The sequence below is a fragment of the Ursus americanus genome, chromosome 15 (assembly GCF_024610735.1).
Source record: "Ursus americanus isolate L20-20 chromosome 15, mUrsAme1.1.p, whole genome shotgun sequence".
NCBI classification, from domain to species: domain Eukaryota; kingdom Metazoa; phylum Chordata; class Mammalia; order Carnivora; family Ursidae; genus Ursus; species Ursus americanus.
In genome coordinates this window covers 36,791,987-36,814,804 of record NC_142141.1, presented here as the reverse complement: position 1 = coordinate 36,814,804, position 22,818 = coordinate 36,791,987, and the positions used below count along the sequence as shown (strand labels likewise).

Genomic DNA, 22,818 nt, shown 5'->3' with positions numbered 1-22,818 from the left:
TAGAAAACCTCTGCTAATTATGTTATCCCCATTTTGTAGATAAGGAAAACTGAGTCTCAGATTCAGCAATTTATATATAAATATATAATAGGGATTTAAGTTTGAAATTGGAATAATTGTCTTACTATTCTAAGCTAATTGAACATCAAGCATTAAAGGAAATTATCCTTACTGAAAGTAAACCAGTTTCTAAAGGATACTTAGTATATATGTATATACTTGGGGATCCTATTTAGAATGTGCTTTAGGGGGTAGGTACACAGTAGTGAAGGCTTCTGTTGCCTCGTGAATTGCTGTTTAGGAATTTCCCAAATATTCTAAGCTCCAGTGTTTTAGCTATTAATATAGGCCAAATGTTGGTATAACTTATAAGCCTTAACCCTTAAAATACACAAACCAAAGTTTTCAAAAAGTAGATTTCTCAGATATGAATTTTTTAGGTCTTAGTAAATAAGTTGAGGCCTTGACAGTCAAATCTACAAAACTGAACTTCTCAAATATATTAAGGATTTGCAAAGTTTTTAATCTATAGTTTGTTGATACTGTAATATGCCAAGTCATATTTTATTGACTTGTATTGAAATGAGATGTTATATTTGATATAAAAACTGCCAAGTACCTCTTCACTTTAATATATTAATTTGAAATTTTTGTGTTTTCTTATTTAAATTGTTTTTTTACTATTTTGACAAAGAATGGGTAATTTTAAAAACTACATACCAGGATACATATGCAGAAAACAATTCAGTAATCTCTAGTAGAAGAAATTCTAAACTTTTAAAAAAAGTAATATGTAGCGTACTTTGTTGATTTGTTGCGTATTTGAATTGTTAGCAGGTAACTGAAGCACACAGGCAATTATTGGCGACTGTAGTCTGTGCATGAAGACAGGTGAGTCGGCTTTTCTGTCCAATGTGGATTTCATGAGCAGTGAGCAAAGTTACCGTACAGTCATTTAGAAAGTGAACTTAACTGGGGAGATGTATGGTTTTCTCCCTGCACACCACTTTTGGTTGCACAGAGAGCTCATCCTGGTCACTAGCGTAGCACCCAGGTGGTCTGCATCTCCAAAATATTGACATAAACTGGAATTAGGTTACTTTTGCAAATATAAAACCCATCAGATCATTCACTTGAAATGATCATGTAATTTCAAACACTTGATAGTAAATTTTGTTCTACAAAAATCCTTATTTCAAGCTTTTGCTGTTTGCCTTGCTCATTTTATTTTATTTCATTTTTTAAACTCTTACGATTGTTTAACCTCTTGGCTAATTTTTATCATAGGAAGCATATTATTCATTACACAATTATTTTTATCTGAAGATTTTCCTAAATGCACTCCTCGTTTGTTGGTCCTAAGAAACAGTTGAATGTAAATTTGGTATGATAAGGCACTGACCAACAAACTCCAGTTTGCATAGGTCATTGACCAAGTGGTCATAAAACCCCTGTGTGTTTGGTGTGATGAGACTCCACTTGTGTATGGCGTTGTCGTTCACAGTGATGTAGTATGCACACAAATTTTTTTCTCATCAGGATTTTTTTAATGATTTTAATTTTTGTTAGAGAATCACCACATACCCATCCCTCAGTTTGTCTATCTGAATTTCTGACCAAGCTTATGTCAGCTGTACTCCATACACTCTCCGAGCCTTCATATTTTTCTGAAACATCCCAAATATGTCATTTCATCTATAAATACATCATCTTTAAATGTTAATAGTCCTTAACATCAAATATCCAGTAAGTGTTCAAATTTTCAATCTTCTCAAAATGTCTTTTTTAGTTTTAGGTCTTTATAGATTTCTTCATCTGACTTTTATTCTTTACAAATTTTTTAATGAAGAAACTGAGTCATTTGTCCTTGAGTTCTTAAATCAATTCTAAATAGAGGAACAACAGTTATTTTCTGGTTTGTAATCCTTTTTCTTCTCTGAATTTCTTACGGGTTTGAAGACATCGTCTCTTCCAAACTCAAATGTATTGATTCTTGAGGCTGCGTAACTCTCCCGGGCACCATAGCAGAGGGAATGGAGTAAGGAGGTGGGTCCAGTTTTAAGAAAGATGGTGATAGACCGTTAATCCTTTGAATTTTAGTTGGCAAATGCCAGGTGGGCAATTAGAGATGAACTAAAGGAAACAGAAGCTTAAATAGATAACAGAAGATGCCCTATGATTCAAGTTCCCATGTTAGAAATATTGCTATCTACTGCTTGAAATAAGTGGACAATAGGTTGTGATTATTTTTTTATTATATAGTTTATAGGCATTGCAGTTCTTGCTGAATGTAATTTTGGCTCATGTATTTGTGGCTTTTTCCAGTCCTTAATCTCAGTCATTTAGAACCTTAGAAATTAAAAGTCACTATGTGCTACTTTGTCATCTGGTCCTACTGTCTTCACCCTTTTTTTCTGCAATAAATGGCAGTATAAGTTTGTCTTCATAACTTGCCTAGAATTGTAATTTAGGCCTAACCTTAGATTTACAGCATAAAACAAAGAACAGGAAAAAGTATTTATAATCTAAGTTTGTCGTAAAACTCAAACTGGATATCCACATTCCGTAGTTTTTTTTGTTTTTTTTTTAAGATTTTGTTTGATGGAGAGAGCAAGCACAAGCAGGGGGAGAGGCAGGCAGAAGAGGAGGGAGAAGCCAGTTTCCCACTGAGTGGGGAGCCCTATGTGGGACTTGATCCCAGGACCCCGGGATCGTGACCTGAGCCGAAGGCAGATGTTTAGCCCACAGAGCCACCTAGGCGCCCCAATATTACATAGTTTTAAAAAAACAGAATCATGCAATATGAGGGATCTGAGAAATCATTTAATCCAGATGTTCTTAACCACTTTGGAATTCATGAACCTTTTAAAATATCTAATGAAAGCCATGAAATCTCTACTTAAGAAAACGGAACAGAATTGTGCATACAATTTTGAGGGATTCATGGTCACTCCCACCCCAGTTACATGTATGATATGCCTTGGAAATCCATGAACTACAGGATAAGAGAAATTGAGGCTCAGGGGCGCCTGGGTGGCACAGTGGTTAAGCGTCTGCCTTCGGCTCAGGGCGTGATCCCGGCGTTATGGGATCGAGCCCCACATCAGGCTCCTCTGCTGTGAGCCTGCTTCTTCCTCTCCCACTCCCCCTGCTTGTGTTCCCTCTTTCACTGGCTGTCTCTGTCTCTGTCGAATAAATAAATAAAATCTTAAAAAAAAAAAAGAAATTGAGGCTCAATAGATGAACTGATATCTACAAGCTACAGGTGACCCTTGAACGACACAGGGTTTGAACTGTGCAGGTCCACTTAATATACAGATACTTAACTGTATTTTCCTTATTATTTTCTTAATATTTTTTTCTCTAGCTTAATCATAAGAATATAGTATGTAATACATAAAACACAAAAATGTGTTAATTGACCATTAATGTTACCAGTAATAGGTTTCTGGTCAACTGTAAGCTATTAGTAGCTAAGTTTTTGATTCAAAAGTTGCACACGACTGTGTGGGGGGGGGGGTCAGTGTCCCTGACCCCTGCATTGTTCAAGGGTCACCTGTACATACCTACTTAGTACCAAGAGCCAAGAGCAATCCTCGGGGTTCTTACCTCCCAGATCAGTTAGTTGTTCTTACAAGGAAGATTCCTCTGGAAAGCCCTTATTTAGTCACCTGTAGGAGCTGAATGTAGACAACTTAATGACTAAATGGGGATTTTTTTATACCTTTTCAAAAGATCCTCTTTATAGTCTCAGATTTTGAGATGTCTATCCTATTAGATAAAAGGTGAAGGTAAAATGTGACATTCTATGTGTTACGTTTTTATTTTAGTTGTCTGTATTGCCTGGGCTGATGTAGAAGACTAAAACTTGGATTGGCAGAAAGAGTATTAACTTTGAATTCAGAACACAGTCTGAAGCCATGTGTTACTGAAATAAGTGTAATAGGTTACTGAAGCCGTGTTACTGAAGTAAGTGTAATAGGAAGTTTGGTGTATAAAATCACTTAGTATGTTACGTGGGATCTTATTTAAAGAAATCCATAATTGGGACATTTAACTGGCTCAGTCAGATGTTAGAGCATGTGACTTGATCTCAGGGTCATGAGTTTGAGCCTCATGATGAGCATAGATTGCTTTTTTAAAAATCCGTAATTATCTTTTGTGCATATTTGGATCATCAGAACGTTTGCTGTAGCAGGGATATGGGGGATGGGCTTCTGAAAGTGTAAACTGCACTGTGTGGATGTGAGGAGTACAGCATCGAAAGATGAAGCTACAGAAAGTAAGAGCTAAGTATACGCTTTCTGGAACTTTAATTTTAATGTGTAGGCATTGGAAGCACTTTAAGCAAGGGATTAGTGAAAACTCACTGTGGCTACTACATCATAGAAGATAGATTGGAGGATGTCAAGAAGAGGATACTAATGCAGTGGTCTCAGAGATGGTGAGAGCTTGAATGAGGATGCTGATGGTGGTAGGGCTAAGAAGATCAGAGAGACTGCATATGTATTTAGGAAATAAAACTACAGGACTTGACGGTTGACTGAACGAGGTCAAGGAACACAGAAGCAGCAAGGACAGCTATCACGTTTCTGTACTTTGGTAACTAGGTTTAAACATGTTGGAAGTGAGTTTCTCTGGAATGTTCAGGTGATGTCCAGAAGGTGGGAATATGACACCTTCAGTAGGGAACTTTGGGCTGAAGCCGCATTTGGGACTCCTCAGCGTGTAAGCTGTTGAGTGAGCAGCCTGGAGCCAAAGGAAACATTGGAGGCTACCAACATTTAAGGTGCAACAGGAGGACATTGAGTTTATGGAGGAGACAGAAGAAATGATTAGAGGAGGATGGGAAGAATCCAGAAACTGGCGGTTAGAGAGTTTCAAGAAGGACAGAGAGAGCAACATGTGAAATGCAGCAGTAAGATCAGACTGAAAAGTTACTGATCCTGCCAATCAGAATGTAAAGGGTAACCTTGAGGGAGAGTAGTTTCAGAAAGAATGAGAGCAAAGCCAATTACTTTGAGAAATGAATGAATGGGAATGAGAAATGAATGGGAATCTTGTCAGGGAGAGTGGCCAGGCAGGAAAGAGACAACAGAGTACTGAAATGCTGAGTAGTGAAGCAGGGTAATAAAGGGCCTGACAAGCCACATATCAAGAGTTTGGTTGGGCTTTAACCAGCTATAATATACTCAGGGTGTGGTTCAGAAAGATCCCTCACTGGCTACATTGTGGGGAGCTGTGATGATGCCAAAATGCATGATTGTGTTATTTCTCTCCAGTAGGACCAGCTGCACAACAAGGAAGGTGATTTGTCTCAGAGGCAGGATTGGGAATTGGAGGGGAAGGGAGTATAATTGAGCTAGATTGAGAGAAAAGAAAAGGATCAAGGTTCAGAGGCCTCCATGAAGTGGAAAAACAAGTGTAATGGGAATAGCAGAAATGGAATAATGGGGTAATAGAGGAAGGAACAGGTGAGATTTCTGAGGTAGAGTGGTTGTTGACCAAACCATGTTAAGGATGTCCTAAGAGCAAATGGAAGCCATTAAAGAAATGAAGATGGGTGGGAGTAGAATAGGGATTTGCATTTGTGAAATCCAAAGTTGCATTTTTGAGAGCTCACTGTCTACAGTGTATACAGTGATTGGAGGAGGCCATAAGGTCCATGTGAAAGACAATGGTAACTTGGGTAGGAGTTGGGGTGGCTGGAGTAGAGAAATGGCCTCATTTGTAAAACTCTTTAAGATGATTACATTGGTCACATAGCTTTGTTTGGATGTTGTTTAAATTGCAATAAGGAGAGAACAGGTGTGAATTTCCCTAATAAGATGCAGTGAGACAAGCCTTCCTGGGTAGGTAGCACACAGAAGACACCATGACTTACACTGGAATCATCTGAAGGACAGCCCATGAGGAATAACCATGATTTGAAGTGAGGAAAAGAACCAAAAGATGTGACATTATCCAAAAAGGAGAAAAGAAGCCTTGGTGGGTTTCTGCATAGCTTGTAACTGCCAATTGAATCTTTAAATTCCTGCCTTTTATACAAAGTAATCCCAAGATACAAATTTTTAAAGAGACAGGCTTTTAATGCAGTAATACAGTTTCTATTATTTACTGGTTTAATTTTCCTCATTAAATTTAAAGAAATAATCCCTTGTTCATAAAGGCAACCACTTTGAACTCCTTTAGCTCTTTCTTTGTGTACATTTCAAAGAATGTACTATTACAGTTTATTCTGGACTATGTATTATCTTATGACGTATTCATTTTTTATGAAAGATGAGGACTCAGTTCTTATGCTCTTCCCCTCTCCTCCCAATACGGATATCACTATATTTAACGAGCTTTTATGTAATAGGAAGCTATGTAAACATTGTTCAGTCAGAGCGAGCATTTAGTGTACTAGAGGAATGTTTGCTTTCTTGTATACTCATTTCCCTTTAGTGAAATTGCTTCGCTTTCACTCGCAGAAGGTCCACACAGTAATCTGTAATTGTTTTAGAGTGCTCGGTTGTAGCATTCACCTGAGTCTCCACCCCACCCCCACCTCCACCCCCCAGTCCTGTTCCTCCATCAAGAAAGTCCTTCCTCCAGCTGTCTTAACGCTTTGCGAGTACAGACCAATTTTCCAGGACTGCTGCAAAGGTGTTGTACCAGACTCTTCTTACTCCTCTTTGGGTTGGATTCGGAACCTGTGTCTGGAATCCATGCCTTCTTCCTTTTTGCCGAAAAATATTCCATTTGCTTGAGCATAGCCTGTCACAGCTTCCTAAGAGTGGACACATTGGGACAAACTTGTCGAGTCATTAGGTGTCTGAAAATGTCTTTATTCTCACCTTGTAGTTGATTGATAACTGGCTCTAGAATTCTGACTTGAGAATTTTCTCTTTGAAATCATTTCCATCATCATCTAGCCTGTGCCGTGCTAAGAGGGCTGATACCGTACTGACTATTGTTCCTTCGTATACAACTTGTGTTGTCCCTCTTCAGAAGCTTTTGGGATATTTTATGTATTTCCCATATTTTAAAATTTCACTATGATGTCCCTTAATGGATCTCTTTAAAATTCATTTTGCAGGATACATACAGACTTTTAATCATTTAATCTGTGTCCTTAGCTATGGAGAATTTTTATAATTTCTTCCCCTTTAGTTTATGTTTTTTGTGTTTTGTTTTGTTTTTTTTAAGCAGGCTGGATGCCCAATGTGGGGCTTGAACCTATGACTCTGAGATCAAGAGTCACATTCTACAGATTGAGCCAGCCAGGCGCCCCGCGCCCCTTTAGTGTCTTTTGTCTCTCTGTGGTTTTTGTTAGGTAATCTTCCTGGACTGATCTTCTCAGTTTTTGTTGTTGTTTTTAAGATTTTATTTGAGAGAGCAGGGGATGGGGCAGAGGGAGAGAGAAAATCTCAGACTCCCCCAGAACCCGATGTGGAGCTCCATCTCACAACCCCGAGATCATGACCCAGGAGGACATCAAGAGTTGGTTGCCTCACCGACTGCGCCATCCAGGTGCCCCTTCTCACTTTTTTGCCTGTGGGGGAGAGGGGGCAGTCTTTTGGCTCTGTCTTTGAGAGTTTTTAACTTCATCTTTGAACTCTTCCATGACAGTTTTTATTTCAGCTGGATTTTAAATTTCAAAGAGTTTCTTCTTGTTCTCGGACTGTTCCTCTCGTACAGTAACTTGTTCTTATTTTATGAATGCAATATCTCCTTATATCTGTCAGATTGAAAAGTAGATTTCTCACTTGGCATTTGGAGACCTGAGCTCAAGTCATGGCCAGTGGGCATCATATGTTCAGATTTAGGGAGGCTGATAAATCACCTTCCTCACTCTTTCAGGTTCTGATTAGAATTATAAACTGGACACTGAAAGATGTAGGTAAAATTAACAGCTTTATTGTCAGTAGAGCCAGAGGAGAGAACATATCGTAGCCGGGACCTGCAACCACAACCAGGCTTGCTACCATCTGCCCCAAATCTAGACCTTGAAATCCGTCTGCGTGGGGTATGTTGTAAGGTAAGTACTTAATCTGCTCAGCCGACTGAAGGAGACATTGCTGCCCACCACTCAAAAGCACCAGGAACAGGGACAGAGAGAATGAAGTCATGAGTACGCCTGTTTGGGTTTTTTTTTTTTTTTTTAAGTTTATTTGTTCTTAGTAATCTCTGCACCCAACATGGGTCTCAAACTCACGATCCCGAGATCAGTAGTCTCATGCTTTCCTGAATGAGGCAGCCAGGTGTCCCACAAATATACTCGGTTTTGGGTTTTTTTAAGGTTTTATTTTTTTAAGTAATCTCTACCCCCAAAGTGAGGCTTAAACTCACAACCCCAAGATCAAGAGTCACACACTCCACCAACGGAGCCGGCCCGGTGGCCCTTCCCGTGGCTTGTAACTCATGGACTGCACTCATTTTAAACATGGGCATCGATGTGGAACTCTTGAGATTCACCAGAAATAAACATCCTCTTTATTAACAGAAATAACTTCACGGAAATGTAAGAATAGGGTTTCCTCTGTCACGGAGTTTTCTGATTTGTTTTTAAAAAACATTTCTTTGAGGGGTGCCTGTCTTAGTCTATAAAGCCCCACATTGGGTGTAGAGATTACAAAAAATAAATAAGCCACATTTCCTACATAATCCATTCTACTATTTTGCCTATTTAACTTTATTCTCCCTTTCATGATGATGGCTTTCGCCATGTGTCTGGTGATACCTAAGTGTCCATTCAGGTTTTAGAGCAAAGTACTAAAAAGTTTATTGAAGTTCTGAGTGTACAGGTGGATTTCATCTGGTAGAACTTTTTCTGTAAAAGGCCAGAAAACAAGTATTTTAGTCTTTACAAATCATGTAGTCTATGTAGCAACTATTTTCTGCCACTGAGGCAGAAACAGTGTGGATAACATGTACATAGATGGGCAGATTGTGTTTCAGTAAAACTATTTCAGGGCACCTGGGTGGCTCAGTCTGTTAAATGTCAAACTCGAACTCAGCTCAGGTCTTGATCTCAGGTCGTGAGTTCAAGCCCCACATTGGGATCCTCTGTGGGCCTGCTTAAGAAACAAACACATTTATTTCCAGGAGCAGAGGGCAGACCAGATTTGCTAACCTCTGCTCTAAGGTGATCAGCTAGAAAGCTGGACTCCTGCCTGGGACCGTTGTTTTTTAAATCCTGTAGAGAAATTCCCTTCAGCCAGGCAACTTCTGTCCCAGATCTTGGCCCCCGTCCCACACACATAGGAAAGGTTAGGCGATTCATTCCCAACTTACAAACCAACTTTACCTAACAAGGATTGGGGGTTTTTCTCCTAACAAGGATTTTTTTTCCTCTCACTTATTACCCAGATTCAATATTTGTATGGAAATAAAAGCATTAGTTTCCTCAAGGGTCTCCTTAATGGCATAGGGCCATAGTCCAGATGAACACGAATGGTCAGGATATAGACAATGCTTAAAAGAAAGTGGAGTTCTGGAGGGCTACTCGGTGCGACTCCTGAGCAATTATCAAGTACATTTTCCTTTTTGTATTTCCTCAGCAAGGTCCAAGGTTTGATTTATTAGAGAAAAGCTAAGCAAGATACAAAGCATGGTACCTAATAATTGTTAGTTGAATTCCTGACAAATGGAAAATTGTATAAGCGATAATGGCTTGTCATTAGTCCATCCATTTATTGAGTATGGACTCTCGCTGGAAACAGTGGGTGTGGAAGTGAGAAAGCATGGAAATCTGAAGTGTTTTATTTTTTTATTTTTTAAAGATTATTTGAGAGAGAAAGAGCACACGCAGGGGGAGAAGCGGAGGGAGAGGGAAAAGCAGACTCCCGGCTGAGCAGGGAGCCTGACTCAGGGCTCAGTCCCAGGACCCTGGGATCATGACCTGAGCCAAAGGCAGATGCCTAACCGACTGAGCCCCCAGGCGCCCCAAGTCAGTGTTTTAAATCCAGGTCCACTATATAGCTTCTTGGCAGAAGCTTTGTTTGAGTTTCCTTTGCTGGTGGATTCCAAGCGCAGCCACAGTACTTTAGTTTAGTGATACATCATGCTAAATGCTGTGTAACCTTTTCTAATAAACATGTAAGCAAAGTAAGATTCAGTTTTGAGAAATGGGGGAACACGTTTGATAACTCGAAGTATTTCCCAAGCATGCTGTTTAAAATCTGTATATGGAAACTGCTTCCTTTTAGTCCATGTATGGAGGGCATGAAGTCTAGACCCTTCCTTAGAAGGAGCTAAACCACTCATTTGGGTGATTCCTCTGTGTTCAGATAACACTAAGCAAAATCATCATATTGCAGTTTTTTGAACACTGAGGACACACTCAAGCTAGGGGTTGAGACTACGTAGGATTATCTCTCCTCTGCTGATACTCTCTGCCCTTGTTCCTTCCTCATTTTCAGGTTTACTATATGGATGTTCCCCCAAGAGAAGACTTCCACTTCCAGCTACGACAGAGTAACTGCTACAGGACTAGTCTGCCTGTCTCAACCAGCAAGCTGTCAGACATTGGACAACATGCAGCACAAAACAGTGATCCTGGAGAGAAGGGAAACTCATGAGGTACGTCTCGTGAATGCCTCGCTGTCTGCTTAAGGATATTATTCTGATGACTCCAACATAATGAGCTAGAGTCCCAGCACACCACTGTGGTCCTACTAAGCTGAAGAGGCAGAGAGCAGAGTTCAGGGTCATTGGTGGCTGGAATCTGCAGGGCAGGGCAACAGAGAGAAGGGAGCTGCACAGAGAGGGTCTCCAGAAGCCTGTGTGTGGACAGGGTTGAGCTGCTCGTACTAGTACGAGAGTACTGGAGGTGTACCAGAAAGTACTTATTACAAGGCTGAGGCCAACAGACATACCAGAGGTGGAGCCCTGCTGGGGATGAGGGAGGCCCTGCCCAGCTAGAGTGGGGAGACCTTGCTAGCACCTCAGTAATACTCCAGGCATCCAATCTAGACACCAGAGAGGCCCATCTTAGAAGTAAAGATCTTGCCCTAGAATAAGGGCTACAAAAAAAAAAAAATGCCCTTCAATAATGAGGGTAAAATCTATCGTTCAGTCAATGAAACCTGAGAGAATTGCCAGAAGATCTGTACTATAAGAAAAGTTAATGATCTTCAGGCTGAAGGGAAATACTAGATAGAAATTTGGATCTACAGGAAGAAATGAAAAAGCACTAGAAATATTTGCCTTAAAAGACAACTGAATGTTTAAATCAGAACAGAAGCAGGCAGGTAAAAGGGATTATACTATTGTAAAACCCCTTTATTTCTGAAGTGCTGTGTAATAATGTCTAGTTGGTAAGTAAAGGGTTCACATTGTTAGCTCCAAAGCAGTCCTCAAACCCTATGCTCACAAAAATTATTTAGGGTCCTAAAGAGCTTTTGTTTGTGTGGGTATGTCTGTAAATATCATGTTAGAAATTAAAGCTGAGGAAATTGTTTAAATATTTTTAATTACAGTGACCCACTCGGTGTTTTATTTTTTAGAGAGTGTGCGCACACGCTCGCAAGCAGGGGAGGGGCCGAGGGAGAGCGAGAATCTTAAGCAGACTCCGTGCCCAGCTGCAGAGCCCAACATGGGGCTCAATCTCATGACCTGAGCCGAAACCAAGAGTCGGACACTTTACCAACTGAGCCACCCATGTACCTCCCATTCACTGTTTATAACACATATTTACAAAAGTATTTTCCAAAACAAAACTTAGAAGAGTGGCACTGTTTTATAGTTTTACAAATCTCTTGAATGTTTGGCTTTATGGAAGATGTGGAATTCTCATACGTGCTTCTGCGCTCAGCCTGCTGTGGGATGTTGTTCTGGCTGAAGGACAGGAAAACAACCCGGCCCCACACAGGTATGTCGTTGGAAGAGGAAGCATATTTAATAGCTTTTTTAGACAACAGTATTCTTTCATACTATACCAAAAATTGACAAACGAGTGAAGGTTTTTAGTTTCTTCTTCTACTATTATTTGGGGGCAACACCAGAAATTGCCCAGGTCTCCACACCATGGTCTTTACAAAGTTAAGACGAGCCTTCCAAAGTCAGGAATCCTATTTCCCGCTCAAAGCATCTTCACTGTTTCTTTCTCTGAGGCTTTGCGGGCTGCAGGGCACAGGACAGGTCTGGCTTATTTGCAAGTCCAGCATTACTGGAAGGTGGCTGGTTTCTTTTCACTCCGGAGCCAGGCCTGCCCGGTGAACTTTAGGCTGTGCTCTAAAATGGAGTTCAGTATCGAATCTCAGAGTGAGATTGACTTTCTTCTTCTCCTCAATGAAAGATTCTTTTATCCATATAAGGTTGTTTCTCAAAACTCAGGGGGTAGTAAAGGAGGAGACAAAAGAGATTTTTATTGAAAGTAACAAATGTTATGTAAACTTGACTTGAAAGGTACTTTTCATCATTCAAAAAACTGTCTAAAGATAAGTCAAATGCAAAAGCATATAACAGATCTATAGGTAACCCTTTACCCATGAAGGCATAATTATTGAGAAGTGTTTATTTTCCCTCTTGAAAAGGCTAATCTGGGTAATAATATGGCTGCAGGTGGTATATTCACATTGCTTCCTTCGCTGCTTCTCTCTCTTAAACACACACATCTTTCAGAACTACTGTCACTGAGGTGCCGGCCTTTGCTTGGCAACAGAATGATGCTCGGGTCTTACAGGTCCAAGGCCCAGTGGACAGATAGGCTCTTGTCCTCTACACCGGCCACCATGTCTTCAATGGCATTCCAGTCCAGCTTGCTGAGGATGCTGCCAGTGCTCTCAGACACACTGTCCGGGCCACGGAAAGGAGGCTCTAGCTCTTCTTCGGCAGCTGACAGGTCCTACCAAATTAAGAAAGGCAGTAAGTAAGTGGTGGTCTGGGCCTGAGAAAAAAATAAATGGAACATGAACTGAGCTTTCCAAAGATTCTAGAGTTGCTCATCCACCAACTGGTGAAGCAGAGCAGGGCGGTGACCGCCCAGCACATGCGGGTGGACGATGGGCCGAACGTCCTCGGACACGATGGATGTTTATGCTCGTAGTACAATCGTCTGCTCTTACTTTCTTGTTAGTCTTTAGTTGAAAGGAAAATACAAATTCAAGGAAAACGCTCAAAGAGTATAGATGCTCTGAATCACTACTTCAATCTTACAGGATCTCCACATCCCACAGAAAGCAGTAAGCAACGACTGGAGAACACAGAGAAATCACTAGGCCGACTGACATCTGGAACAACGCTCACCTGGAGGAGGGAACTGTGGCTCTCGTGAAGGATTGTTCGGATGTGTGAAGGTACCATCCAGGGACTCACCATGGTCTCCTCTCTCTCGTACTCTATACACACCTGCTTTGATCGAGGTGAAAGCTCAGCACTAATGTGATTTTTTGTACACTGCAGACGACATGGAGCACAGGAACCTTCCAAGGGAAAAGGACAAAGGTACGTGGGACTGATTCATTTATGAGTTCATTTATTCATTCTGACTTTTATCATCAAATCCAAGGCAGTCACGTTTTACCTAAAGTTTTTTTTTTTATGATCTATTTTTAAGAAATCTCTGCACTCGACATGGGGCTCGAACTCACAACCCCCTGCCAATTGAGCCAGCCAGGCACCCCTTACCTAATAATTGAATCACAAGGTCTGGATATGGTTTTAACAATTTCTGCCCTGTCAGTGTGATAGAAAGAAATTGAATTCTGGCCATCTCTTCATTTTAAAAATAACAGTAGCCTCTAGGACAAGAGAGTCCGGGGAGGAGAGGCCACAGATATAACGGACCTGTGGAGAAGTTCCAACTGCAAAGTTGGGAGAGCAAACACTGTGGCAAAAAAGAAAACAGCCAGTAAAACAGAACCACCTGAGACTGAAGGTTAATAGAGAGACCACCAAGTGGTTAAGCAGTATGATAACCACGAAGGTAGGTCGTCTCTCCAAAGTAGACGGAAACACATGGAGACGGGGTGCTGAGGGAGCTGCTCCGAGAGATCAGGCCGTGAAAGATCAGCAAAGGCTGGAACCACCAACTAATCCCACCCTCACTTCTGCTACAGTTAATTTGGTAACTAGACTTCGATACTCCTCAAATGAACATAATTATTGCCATCTAAAAAGAACGACAAAATCATCACCAAAAATTAAGAAATTAAGGTTAACGGTCCTGCACTTTAGGATAAAGCTTTACCTATGGGGACTCTACGTACCTTGAGAGGCTGTCACTGGCTGTCTCTCACCTGGATTTCTGCAGGGATGGCTTTGTAATTTCCTTCTCTTCAGATCCGAGTGCATTTCTCTAGGGTTGGTTCGGGATAGCCAATCTTAAAATACAATATGGAAACAATGCTGTGAAACTGAGCATGTGCAAAGCTTTTCAAGTTTGGGTGTCTGTGCCCCAGTGTGGACAGTGGACGTATTCTAAGGTAAAACAGATCCGTCAAGAAGAAACCCCACCATGGAAACTAGGCTGGCAAGCGAACCAGCTTACCTCGGGGAAGCACTCTCTGTAGGACATTGACCACCGCCACCCAGTTTCTTTATGAAACATACTGCCAAACAATGTCTGTGGAGTCTAGCCTGAGGAATCTGAAACTGAACAGCAAAACTGAATCCGTCCCCTGTACCTCCTCTTGCCCTACCGGTGTCTGATCTTGGGCCATACTCGAGACACGCAGCCGAGCTAGACACTTGGAGTCATACTCCACCTCCTCCTGTCACAGGACTACCCCTGAACAATGAAAGAAATACTGCTGTTTGCCTTCCTATGGGCAAGGCCTCATGCCAGATCATAATTCACTTCACAAAACCCCGGATCTCTGGGTTTTCATAAATATAGTATCAGCGTCCATATAATTTCAGCTATTTTTAGGGGCAACATTATATTTTGGGGTATTTTATCTGTTAAACTAACATTGCTAGATATTTGTTTAGAAAAGAATAAACTAGCTTTTGGGTACTCCAAACTAGAAAACATTTTACAAAAGATTAAAATGGGAGACTTTGAAAGAAAAACAAAGTCTGGGATTATACAATTAGAAGCACAGGAAACGGGGGCGCCTGGGTGGCACAGTGGTTAAGCGTCTGCCTTCGGCTCAGGGCGTGATCCCGGCGTTATGGGATCGAGCCCCACATCAGGCTCCTCCGCTGGAAGCGTGCTTCTTCCTCTCCCACTCCCCCTGCGTGTGTTCCCTCTCTCGCTGGCTGTCTCTATCTCTGTCGAATAAATAAATAAAATCTTTAAAAAAAAAAAAAAAACACAGGAAATGCTTCTAGCACTCAAACTGACCCTAGTAATTACAGCTTTGAGGCTTAAGGCATTCAGTGGGGAAAACTGTGGAAAAAGAACCAAAGAGAATTTCTAGGAAATACAGCCATCAACAGTAAAACTTGGCAGGTGAAAGAGCAGATGCAGCTGAAGAGAGAGGCAGTGAACTGGAAGACGGCAGCACTGGAGAGAGGCCGAGGGGCAGGAATAGATTCATTCACGTTTCTCATCATTTTTATACTACATATAATCAGTGTTTGCATTGTGGTCCCTACCAAATGTAGTTATTTCTATAAATCAGGATAATGCCATAGAGCTCACTCAGTTAATGTGAGGATTAAGTGAGATCACGCACAGTGTTAATACAATGCTTGGCATCAGGCGTCACTTCCCTAAGCCTCCCTGGCTTCGGCTGTAAGACAGGGATAACAGTTGCCCTGTCTATCCACCAGGGCCGTTACGGAGAGCTCACAGGAGAATAATGTGAACGGACTTTTAAATGGTGAAGAGTAACATGGGGTGAGGGGTGGGCCGGACTTGATCTTCATTCTTAGGAATTAAGATCATGATCAGTTCCCTCTCTAGAAGATCGGAGCACAGCTGATTTAGAATCCCCAGATTTACAGGTCTGTGTGCGACATGACTCTGTGACAGCGGCCCCCTCTGAATATTTGTTTTTACGTTCAATACTCTGCTAAGCCCGTAATATATGTTCTCACTCTAATAATCCGGATTTTGCAGGTGAGAAAGCTGAGGTTTACACAGATGGGTTAGGAATTTGCCCAAAGCTAAAGAGTAAATGGTGAAATAGGATTCCAAAGACAGCGAACTCTGCAGCCTGTTCACTAAACCGCTGTACCACACAGCCAGAGCCTTCATTCTGAAATCTGTATTTGAAATGTCTAAGTGTGTCTTACAATTTTTAAAAATTTAAGTTGAACTTTATTCTCTATTCCTCCCTTACCTTTTTGGAAGGTAACTGGAGACGGCACAGCCTTTCTCACTGCCGCTTTGGCTCCCCCACCTTTACTCTGTCTGGCAGAAGTAGCAGTTCCTAGAAAAACAGGCCAACTTCTTTAACCTTCTGTATGCTGCCATGATGTTTCACATACCATACTGTACATTCTTTAAGGACAGAAACTTCTGATTAAGATGGGGCCCAATACATGTGATTGATTTAAACCAAGAAAGCAAAACAAAAGTGCAGATGAAGGAAGGGAAAACTCTCCTTTGAAACTTGGTATCTCATAGCATGACCACGGTCCTCTCTCAAACTGGCAAATGCGCCTTGACAACCTCTCTGGCAACCGGAAAAGGCAGCCGCATAAGCCTATTAGCAGTGAACACCTTGACAGAATGCCAAGTTAGATTTTATCAAAACAATGATTAACTAAGGTTTCTTAAATTCCAGGATTAATAACCACTGTTTATTATTTCTGTTATGCAAAATGTTTTACTTATTACCTTCAGTACCCCTACGAGGTAGGTTTTAATAACATATTTGAGACACCAAGCGAGCAGCAGAGCTGAGATATGAATGTAGGCCGGGATGATTCCAAAGGCTGGAAATTTTTTTATGCTTTTGATGCCTCTCAGTTACTTATCATATAGCCCTTATATTGTTTTTGATAGAACTAAACATAAAACAAGCAAAAAAGAAAAAAAAAGCAGGAAGATCTCTAAGTATAACAGCTTACAATCAGGGCTGGAGATATTTGCCAGAAACAGCACACTAGACAGATAACAACATATAGTCAGACTCAAGTATCTTCAGAAAAACCCCTTCTTTTACAAATGAGCTGCAGTGAACTTAAAAATCTTGATGAGTCCTCACTTCCCCACCTGTGCACTGACTGAACTGCCTCATGTGGGGCCCGGGGATCTGTGTCGCTGACTAGGGGAGGGCCTGGGATCCATCATGCCTGCATTTCTCCCACTGCCGCACAACACTGGGGGATCGAAAGCCTCGGAATGTAGCCAGGGGAAAGGTTGAGTTCTGGGTGCAACCTGGATAGAAGCCAGCATGTTCACCAGCCCCTCCAGTTGCCTTTTTTCCTCTTCTGGGGAAGCTAAGGGACAGGTTAGCTGGGATGACGGCAAGCTACACGTGGTCTTCTCTGACATAGTATAAATACAACAATATCCACCCACTAATATTCCTGAACAGTAGTTTATAAATAGCTATTTTTAGGCAGAAAAGCTAAACAGCCATTTTTTTCATTTATCCAAGTATTCAATAATCTCATTTGTCCAGTGTGAGTGGTAGTACAAGATAAAGGAGACAGTGTTGCTACCTTCACAAGATTTCGTCTAGCATGGGACAGAAGTTGACAAGTGACTACATGAGACCTGCTGCAGCATGATGGGGGCGGGGGCAGACGACAATAAAGAAACGGTAACCATGGCAGCTGAGGCAGTTGTTGTGGATACTCACAACCACCGGAACCACCAGGCAAGTTAAGTATTAGCCCCCATTTAAAATTCATGACCTCGGTTTGGAAGAACTGAAGAATTAAGATGAGGGAGGGCAGACACAGAGGTGAGGCATTCAAGGAAGGGAGACTTTTGAGGAAAGAGCCACCCAGCACAGCCCGTGGCTGGAGAGCAAGCCGGCCGAAGAGATGGGGAAAGAAGGCTAAGAAGGGAGAAGGGGAGCGTGCCTCAAAGGCAGGGAACAAGCTCTGGACTGGTCTGCGTGGGGTGGGGGTCCCAGTGTGCAGGAGCACCTCTTCCAGGACAGTCCAGCAAGGGCGGGGGAGCTGACCAAAGAAGGGCCGAGGCCTCAGCCCAGGTGAGTGCGACGTAACTGTCCAGGCCTGACACTGGACAGATCCAAGACAAAGGCACATTTCCATAGAATCCAAGACTTTTCCATCTGATATTAAGAAAGTTTAAAGTTTAAAATCCTTGCTAATTTTTGGCATTTCTTTTATTTACCTTTAGCAAATGTATCAGGTATAAAATAAACAAAGAAAACATGGTTACTATTTTGAAATTTTAGTTTAAAAAGAGCACTATTGTCTTATTGTAATTTGTTAATCAAGAGCAAAAGCTAATTAAGTTTTATTTAGAGGACTGGAATTTATGGAAATTTCCATTTTGTAAATTGAGGCAGCATAATGAAGCATAGGTTCTAAGTGTGTAGGCTCCAGACCCAGACTGGGTTCAAATCCCAGCTCTGCTACTTCCTAGCTGTCTGATCTCAGGCAGTTATTTCAACTTTTTCTGCCTGGGTTTTCTCATCTGTAAAATGGGAACATAATAGCACATGTCTCACAGGGTTGTAATTAAAGAGCTTAAACAGAACCTGGCATATTAGTTTACTACACAGCTAAAAGCTGTGTGTGTTTATACTACATATTAACTACGATTATACATTTTTTTAAGATTTTTTATTTTGAGAGAGAGAGAGTGCGAGCAGGGGGAGGAGCAGAGAGAGAGGGAGAACCCCAAGCAGACACCACACTGAGTGTGGAGCCTGACATGAGGCTCCATCTCATGACTCTGAGATCATGACCTGAGCCGAAAATGCACCTGGGTGGCTCAGTCCATTAGGCATCTGCCTATGGCTCAGGTCATGATCCCAGGGTCCTGGGATCAAGCCCCACGTCAGGCTCCCTGCTCAGCAGGGAGTCTGCTTCTCCTTCTCACTCTCCCTCAGTGCTCTCTCTCTCTCAAATAAATTTTTTAAATCTTAAAAAAAAAAGCCACTCAACTGACTGATCCACCTAGGCACCCCTATGATTACACATTTTTTAATGTGTAATCATTTCACAAAATAAGAATATTTTACTTTGGTAATCAAAACCCAAATATGGCAAAATTAAAGGAAGGCTAGCAATAAATAACAGATATTATATCTTCAAATGTGGAAAAGGATGTTCGAAAGGTAACAACATGATAGTTCAATATGAGCCTCTTAGTACTCCTCTTCTGTGATGTCCTGGTGTCTGTCTGACATCCTAACATCTATAAGAACTTGATTTGTAAAAATGCCTACCTCTTTAGGCAGACGTGCAAAAGAAACAGATTCCCAAAGAAGTCTTACCTAAATATTGACTGTTCAAACTCTATTATAAAAAGGCCATTCGTTTAAGAAGATTTCTGGGGTCTTCCTATTTCAAAGCGATAGAACAGACAAAATCCCAGCGCAGGTAAGTCTTTATCAATCCTGCAACTTGCATTCTGCTGAAATGAGAACTGCTTTTCACTAAGATTTCATTTTACTAATGACAACCAACTCCGGAGACGAGGAGGTCCAAATTATACAAAATTTAAACTTAAAAAAAAAGCTTAGTGTCTTACCACATGGCCAAGGAGGCCCTTGAGCTTTCCCCTTTCGGATGTAACTTGGTCTGGATATATATCTGAATTTTCCAGGTTGATTTATTGGAATATTGTGACCATATTGATTCTCTCTAAAGTAGAAATTACATAATTATTATATTCTTAGACTCTCGTATCAGTAATGAACTATATTGCAAAAGGCCCAAATTCTAGCTCAGATTAATACATTCACTTGACATTGCTTATTCTGTACTTCAGTGATTTCATGTTATAACAATTCTCAAAAATTAGTCTTCGTGTCTCACACCTTAAACTTCATTTTTTTTTTAAAGAAATTGTTTTTGGTTATCTGTCCATTTCAAATTGTCTATGTATTTGGCAGTTGCTTATGTATTTAATACCCTGCTTTATTTTAGAAAAGATTCAAGGGAGTCTCTGGTATTTTGAGTAGACCACAAATTATACACACACAAGTGATCTGATTACATGTGGGTTTGTGTTGGGAAGAGACAGTGGAGAAGAAGTGATAAGCTGGTGGGGACTGTTTCTGCAAGCGTGGAGCCAAGTGGAGAAACAGGGAGAACAGTGAGGAGGCAGATTATAGAAAAGGAGGAAACAGAATTGAACAGATATCAAAATTGTAGTAGGTATGCCGAAGTGCTTTGTCATATCTTAGAAATATAATGACATTTTTGTCTTTTTCCTTGGTGATTGTATAAACTTATAAAGACCTCATAGCTATGGGACCATGTTTTTCTTTACTTGATTTTCATATTTCTGAGCAGGGTAGATGCAAATACACTGAACCTGGGTGATGAGAGCACTAAATTCTTCTTATCATGCCTGACATAATCTTGCCAAATGACATGCCAAACTTTGTCTTACCTTCTTGGAGAAAGAGAGTGTTGCTCTCGGGAAATCTGAGCAGTTCTGGGTTTGTTAGGCAAGACTTTCTGTGCAGTTGTTGGTAATTGTACTGATTCAGATAACAGTTCATTCATCAGACTGTATGCTTGTGAGATCCGCCGACTATAGTGGTCAGAGAGTAGCAATCTTCAAAGAATAAAACAGCATTTAATAAAAGAGTCATTTTCAGTTCATATTTCTAGAGGGAACATAATGTTTAAAGATCACCTAGCATTTGTTTTTTTCAATGCTTTTCAAATGCAAATTCATATTTCAGATTTCTGAAAACCATTAGGTGGAAATTAGTAAAGGCACCTGTAGTTATGGCTTTTTGAGTGTTTTCAAAATGCACATACATATCTGGATTGGGAGAGGGTGGGCAATAGCAGAAATAAAAGTCATGAAAATTCAATGAAATAAACGATATTTGAAAGCAAATTCCTAAAAAGTCTAGTGGAGTCTATTTGCCTTGCAGTTATCACCCATAATTTTCTGTTTATGGACAAAACGGGGCTACTGTGAAGACTAGAGTTTCTCAGGCATTGTCGACGCCTCAGGTGCGCAAACTGGAGAGGATGCTGGGGGTACAGCTACCCAGCTCACCTGTCCTTTTCATTCTTCATCTTCTGTCTCAGCCTGATTTCCCGTGAAGTCATATAAAACTGCATGAGAAATACCTGGTTAGTCCATTAATGTTCAGTTCAAATAATTAAGCCATTGTGATCCATGGAAAACATGAAAATTCACGAATCAATTTTAATAGGTTAAAACATATTTTTGCTATTCAGGAAACAGCGCAAAATGTCATATTTGACAAAGCTTTCTATCCCAAGCACAAAACATGAAAATGTTGAAGCATCACATAATTAAAATCTAGTTTAATATAAAGTGGAATGCAAAATCCACTTTAGTAGCTAAACTCATGTATTTTCTCAAAAGGAGAGAACTTATCAGCTGAATTTATTTTTTTCTTTTTTAATTTAAATTCAATTAACATATAGTGTCAGCTGCATTTAAGATGGAAAACAAGAACATTTTAAGGATGAAGACATACACTTCATACTCAGTCTTGTGATTAATCTAACAGTGTGCTTGATAAAGCAGAAAGGAGTTAGACCTTTAAAACTATCATTTTGACGTTTTAAAAAGTCTACCAGTAACCTACTGTAGTATGATCACTGTGACTTGTAAACTCTTCAAAACTTAGGCACCATGAGGCAAACTAGCAAGTGTCTTATTCCAGAACATTGAATTACTATTGAGTTACTAATGAAGTCCTTTTACACACAATTGTGTATATAAAAATGTGCACACACAAGTGCATTCACTCTCTGTGGGTTCTACACGGAAGCAGTAACAAAGATCTTATTAATTTCTGATATAAGTTCAAATGAAATTTTTAATTACATTAACCCCTCACTAAACCCATACCTTCACCTAAATAGAAGCTAAAAATAAGCAGGCGTTTGCGTTGTGAAGGAGAGGTCACAAAGTTGATGAACCAAGCAATCCCAGTGCCCTCAGAGTTCATTTGTTCTAAATTTGGACAGAATTCTAACTATCTTGGGTATTTGCTTGGTTGACAGAGAGGGTTATAGCAGAACCTCCCTCCCCCGTGGGGCGGAGGAACACACACATAAACACATGCACTTGAAGATTCTAGTCAGGTACCTCAGTAGCCTTGAAGGTCATTACCGGGTCCTTAACACTCTCCACAAAATGTTCTATTAATTAACATGGGGGCACCTGGGCGGCTCAGTTGGTTTAGCGTCTGACTCTGGATTTGGGCTCAGGTCATGATCTCAGGGTCGTGAGATGGAGCCCCATGTCGGGCTCCATGCCCAACATCTTACTGATTTAAGATTTTCTTTCCCTTTCCCTCTGCCCCTCCCTCCAGCTCCTGTGTGTGTGTGTGCGCGCACGCGCGCACGTGTGTGTGCGTTTGCACGTGCACGCATGCGCTCTCTCTTAAAAAAAAAAGGTATATTAACATCAACATGCTTTCTCCAGACACAAGTTCAGTAACGTATGCAATTTACATAATAGTTCGCCTACGTTTGCACCATTTGATGCTTAAATGTAACAGCCTTATCTGGAAAATTCACTTTCATAGAATATGTTTCCCTAATGATGCTGGAAAAAATTAAGTACTATTATATTTTATCTCAAATTACCAAGTAAAAAACTGTAAGTATAATTCAAATGTAATTTTCATGGTAATGTGATTATCAAAGTACCGCTGCTTTATTTCACCTTCTGAAGAATACTGCCTCTGACCGAGCCGTGGTGCTTTCCAGTCAGGGCTCAGGAAATAAATGCTGACAGTTCAGGGGGCACCTGACATGCACGCACACACACCATTGCACCCTTGG

At 40.8% G+C, this 22,818-nt stretch overlaps 1 protein-coding gene across 10 annotated transcripts in view; it reads right to left on the bottom strand.

Annotated features, from left to right (window-relative positions):
• Nucleotides 1-8,131: 8,131 nt before the first annotated feature.
• CPLANE1 (ciliogenesis and planar polarity effector complex subunit 1) overlaps nt 8,132-22,818 on the bottom strand; it is a 146,415-nt gene continuing 131,728 nt past the window's right edge. For 6 of the 10 annotated variants that reach the window (XM_087867919.1, XM_087867924.1, XM_087867920.1 and 3 more), the window contains 7 exons: nt 21,050-21,108; nt 20,426-20,593; nt 19,559-19,671; nt 16,218-16,307; nt 14,196-14,309; nt 13,234-13,409; nt 8,132-12,832 (listed from right to left, as the gene is read on the bottom strand). In XM_087867919.1, the coding sequence (XP_087724045.1) occupies nt 12,665-12,832; nt 13,234-13,409; nt 14,196-14,309; nt 16,218-16,307; nt 19,559-19,671; nt 20,426-20,593; nt 21,050-21,108 (888 nt within the window). In that variant the 3' untranslated portion in view covers nt 8,132-12,664. Of the gene's footprint in view, nt 12,833-13,233; nt 13,410-14,195; nt 14,310-16,217; nt 16,308-19,558; nt 19,672-20,425; nt 20,594-21,049; nt 21,109-22,818 lie in introns of those variants that run through there. The other 4 variants (XM_087867921.1, XM_087867923.1, XM_087867928.1 and 1 more) reach the window with 3 other exon arrangements.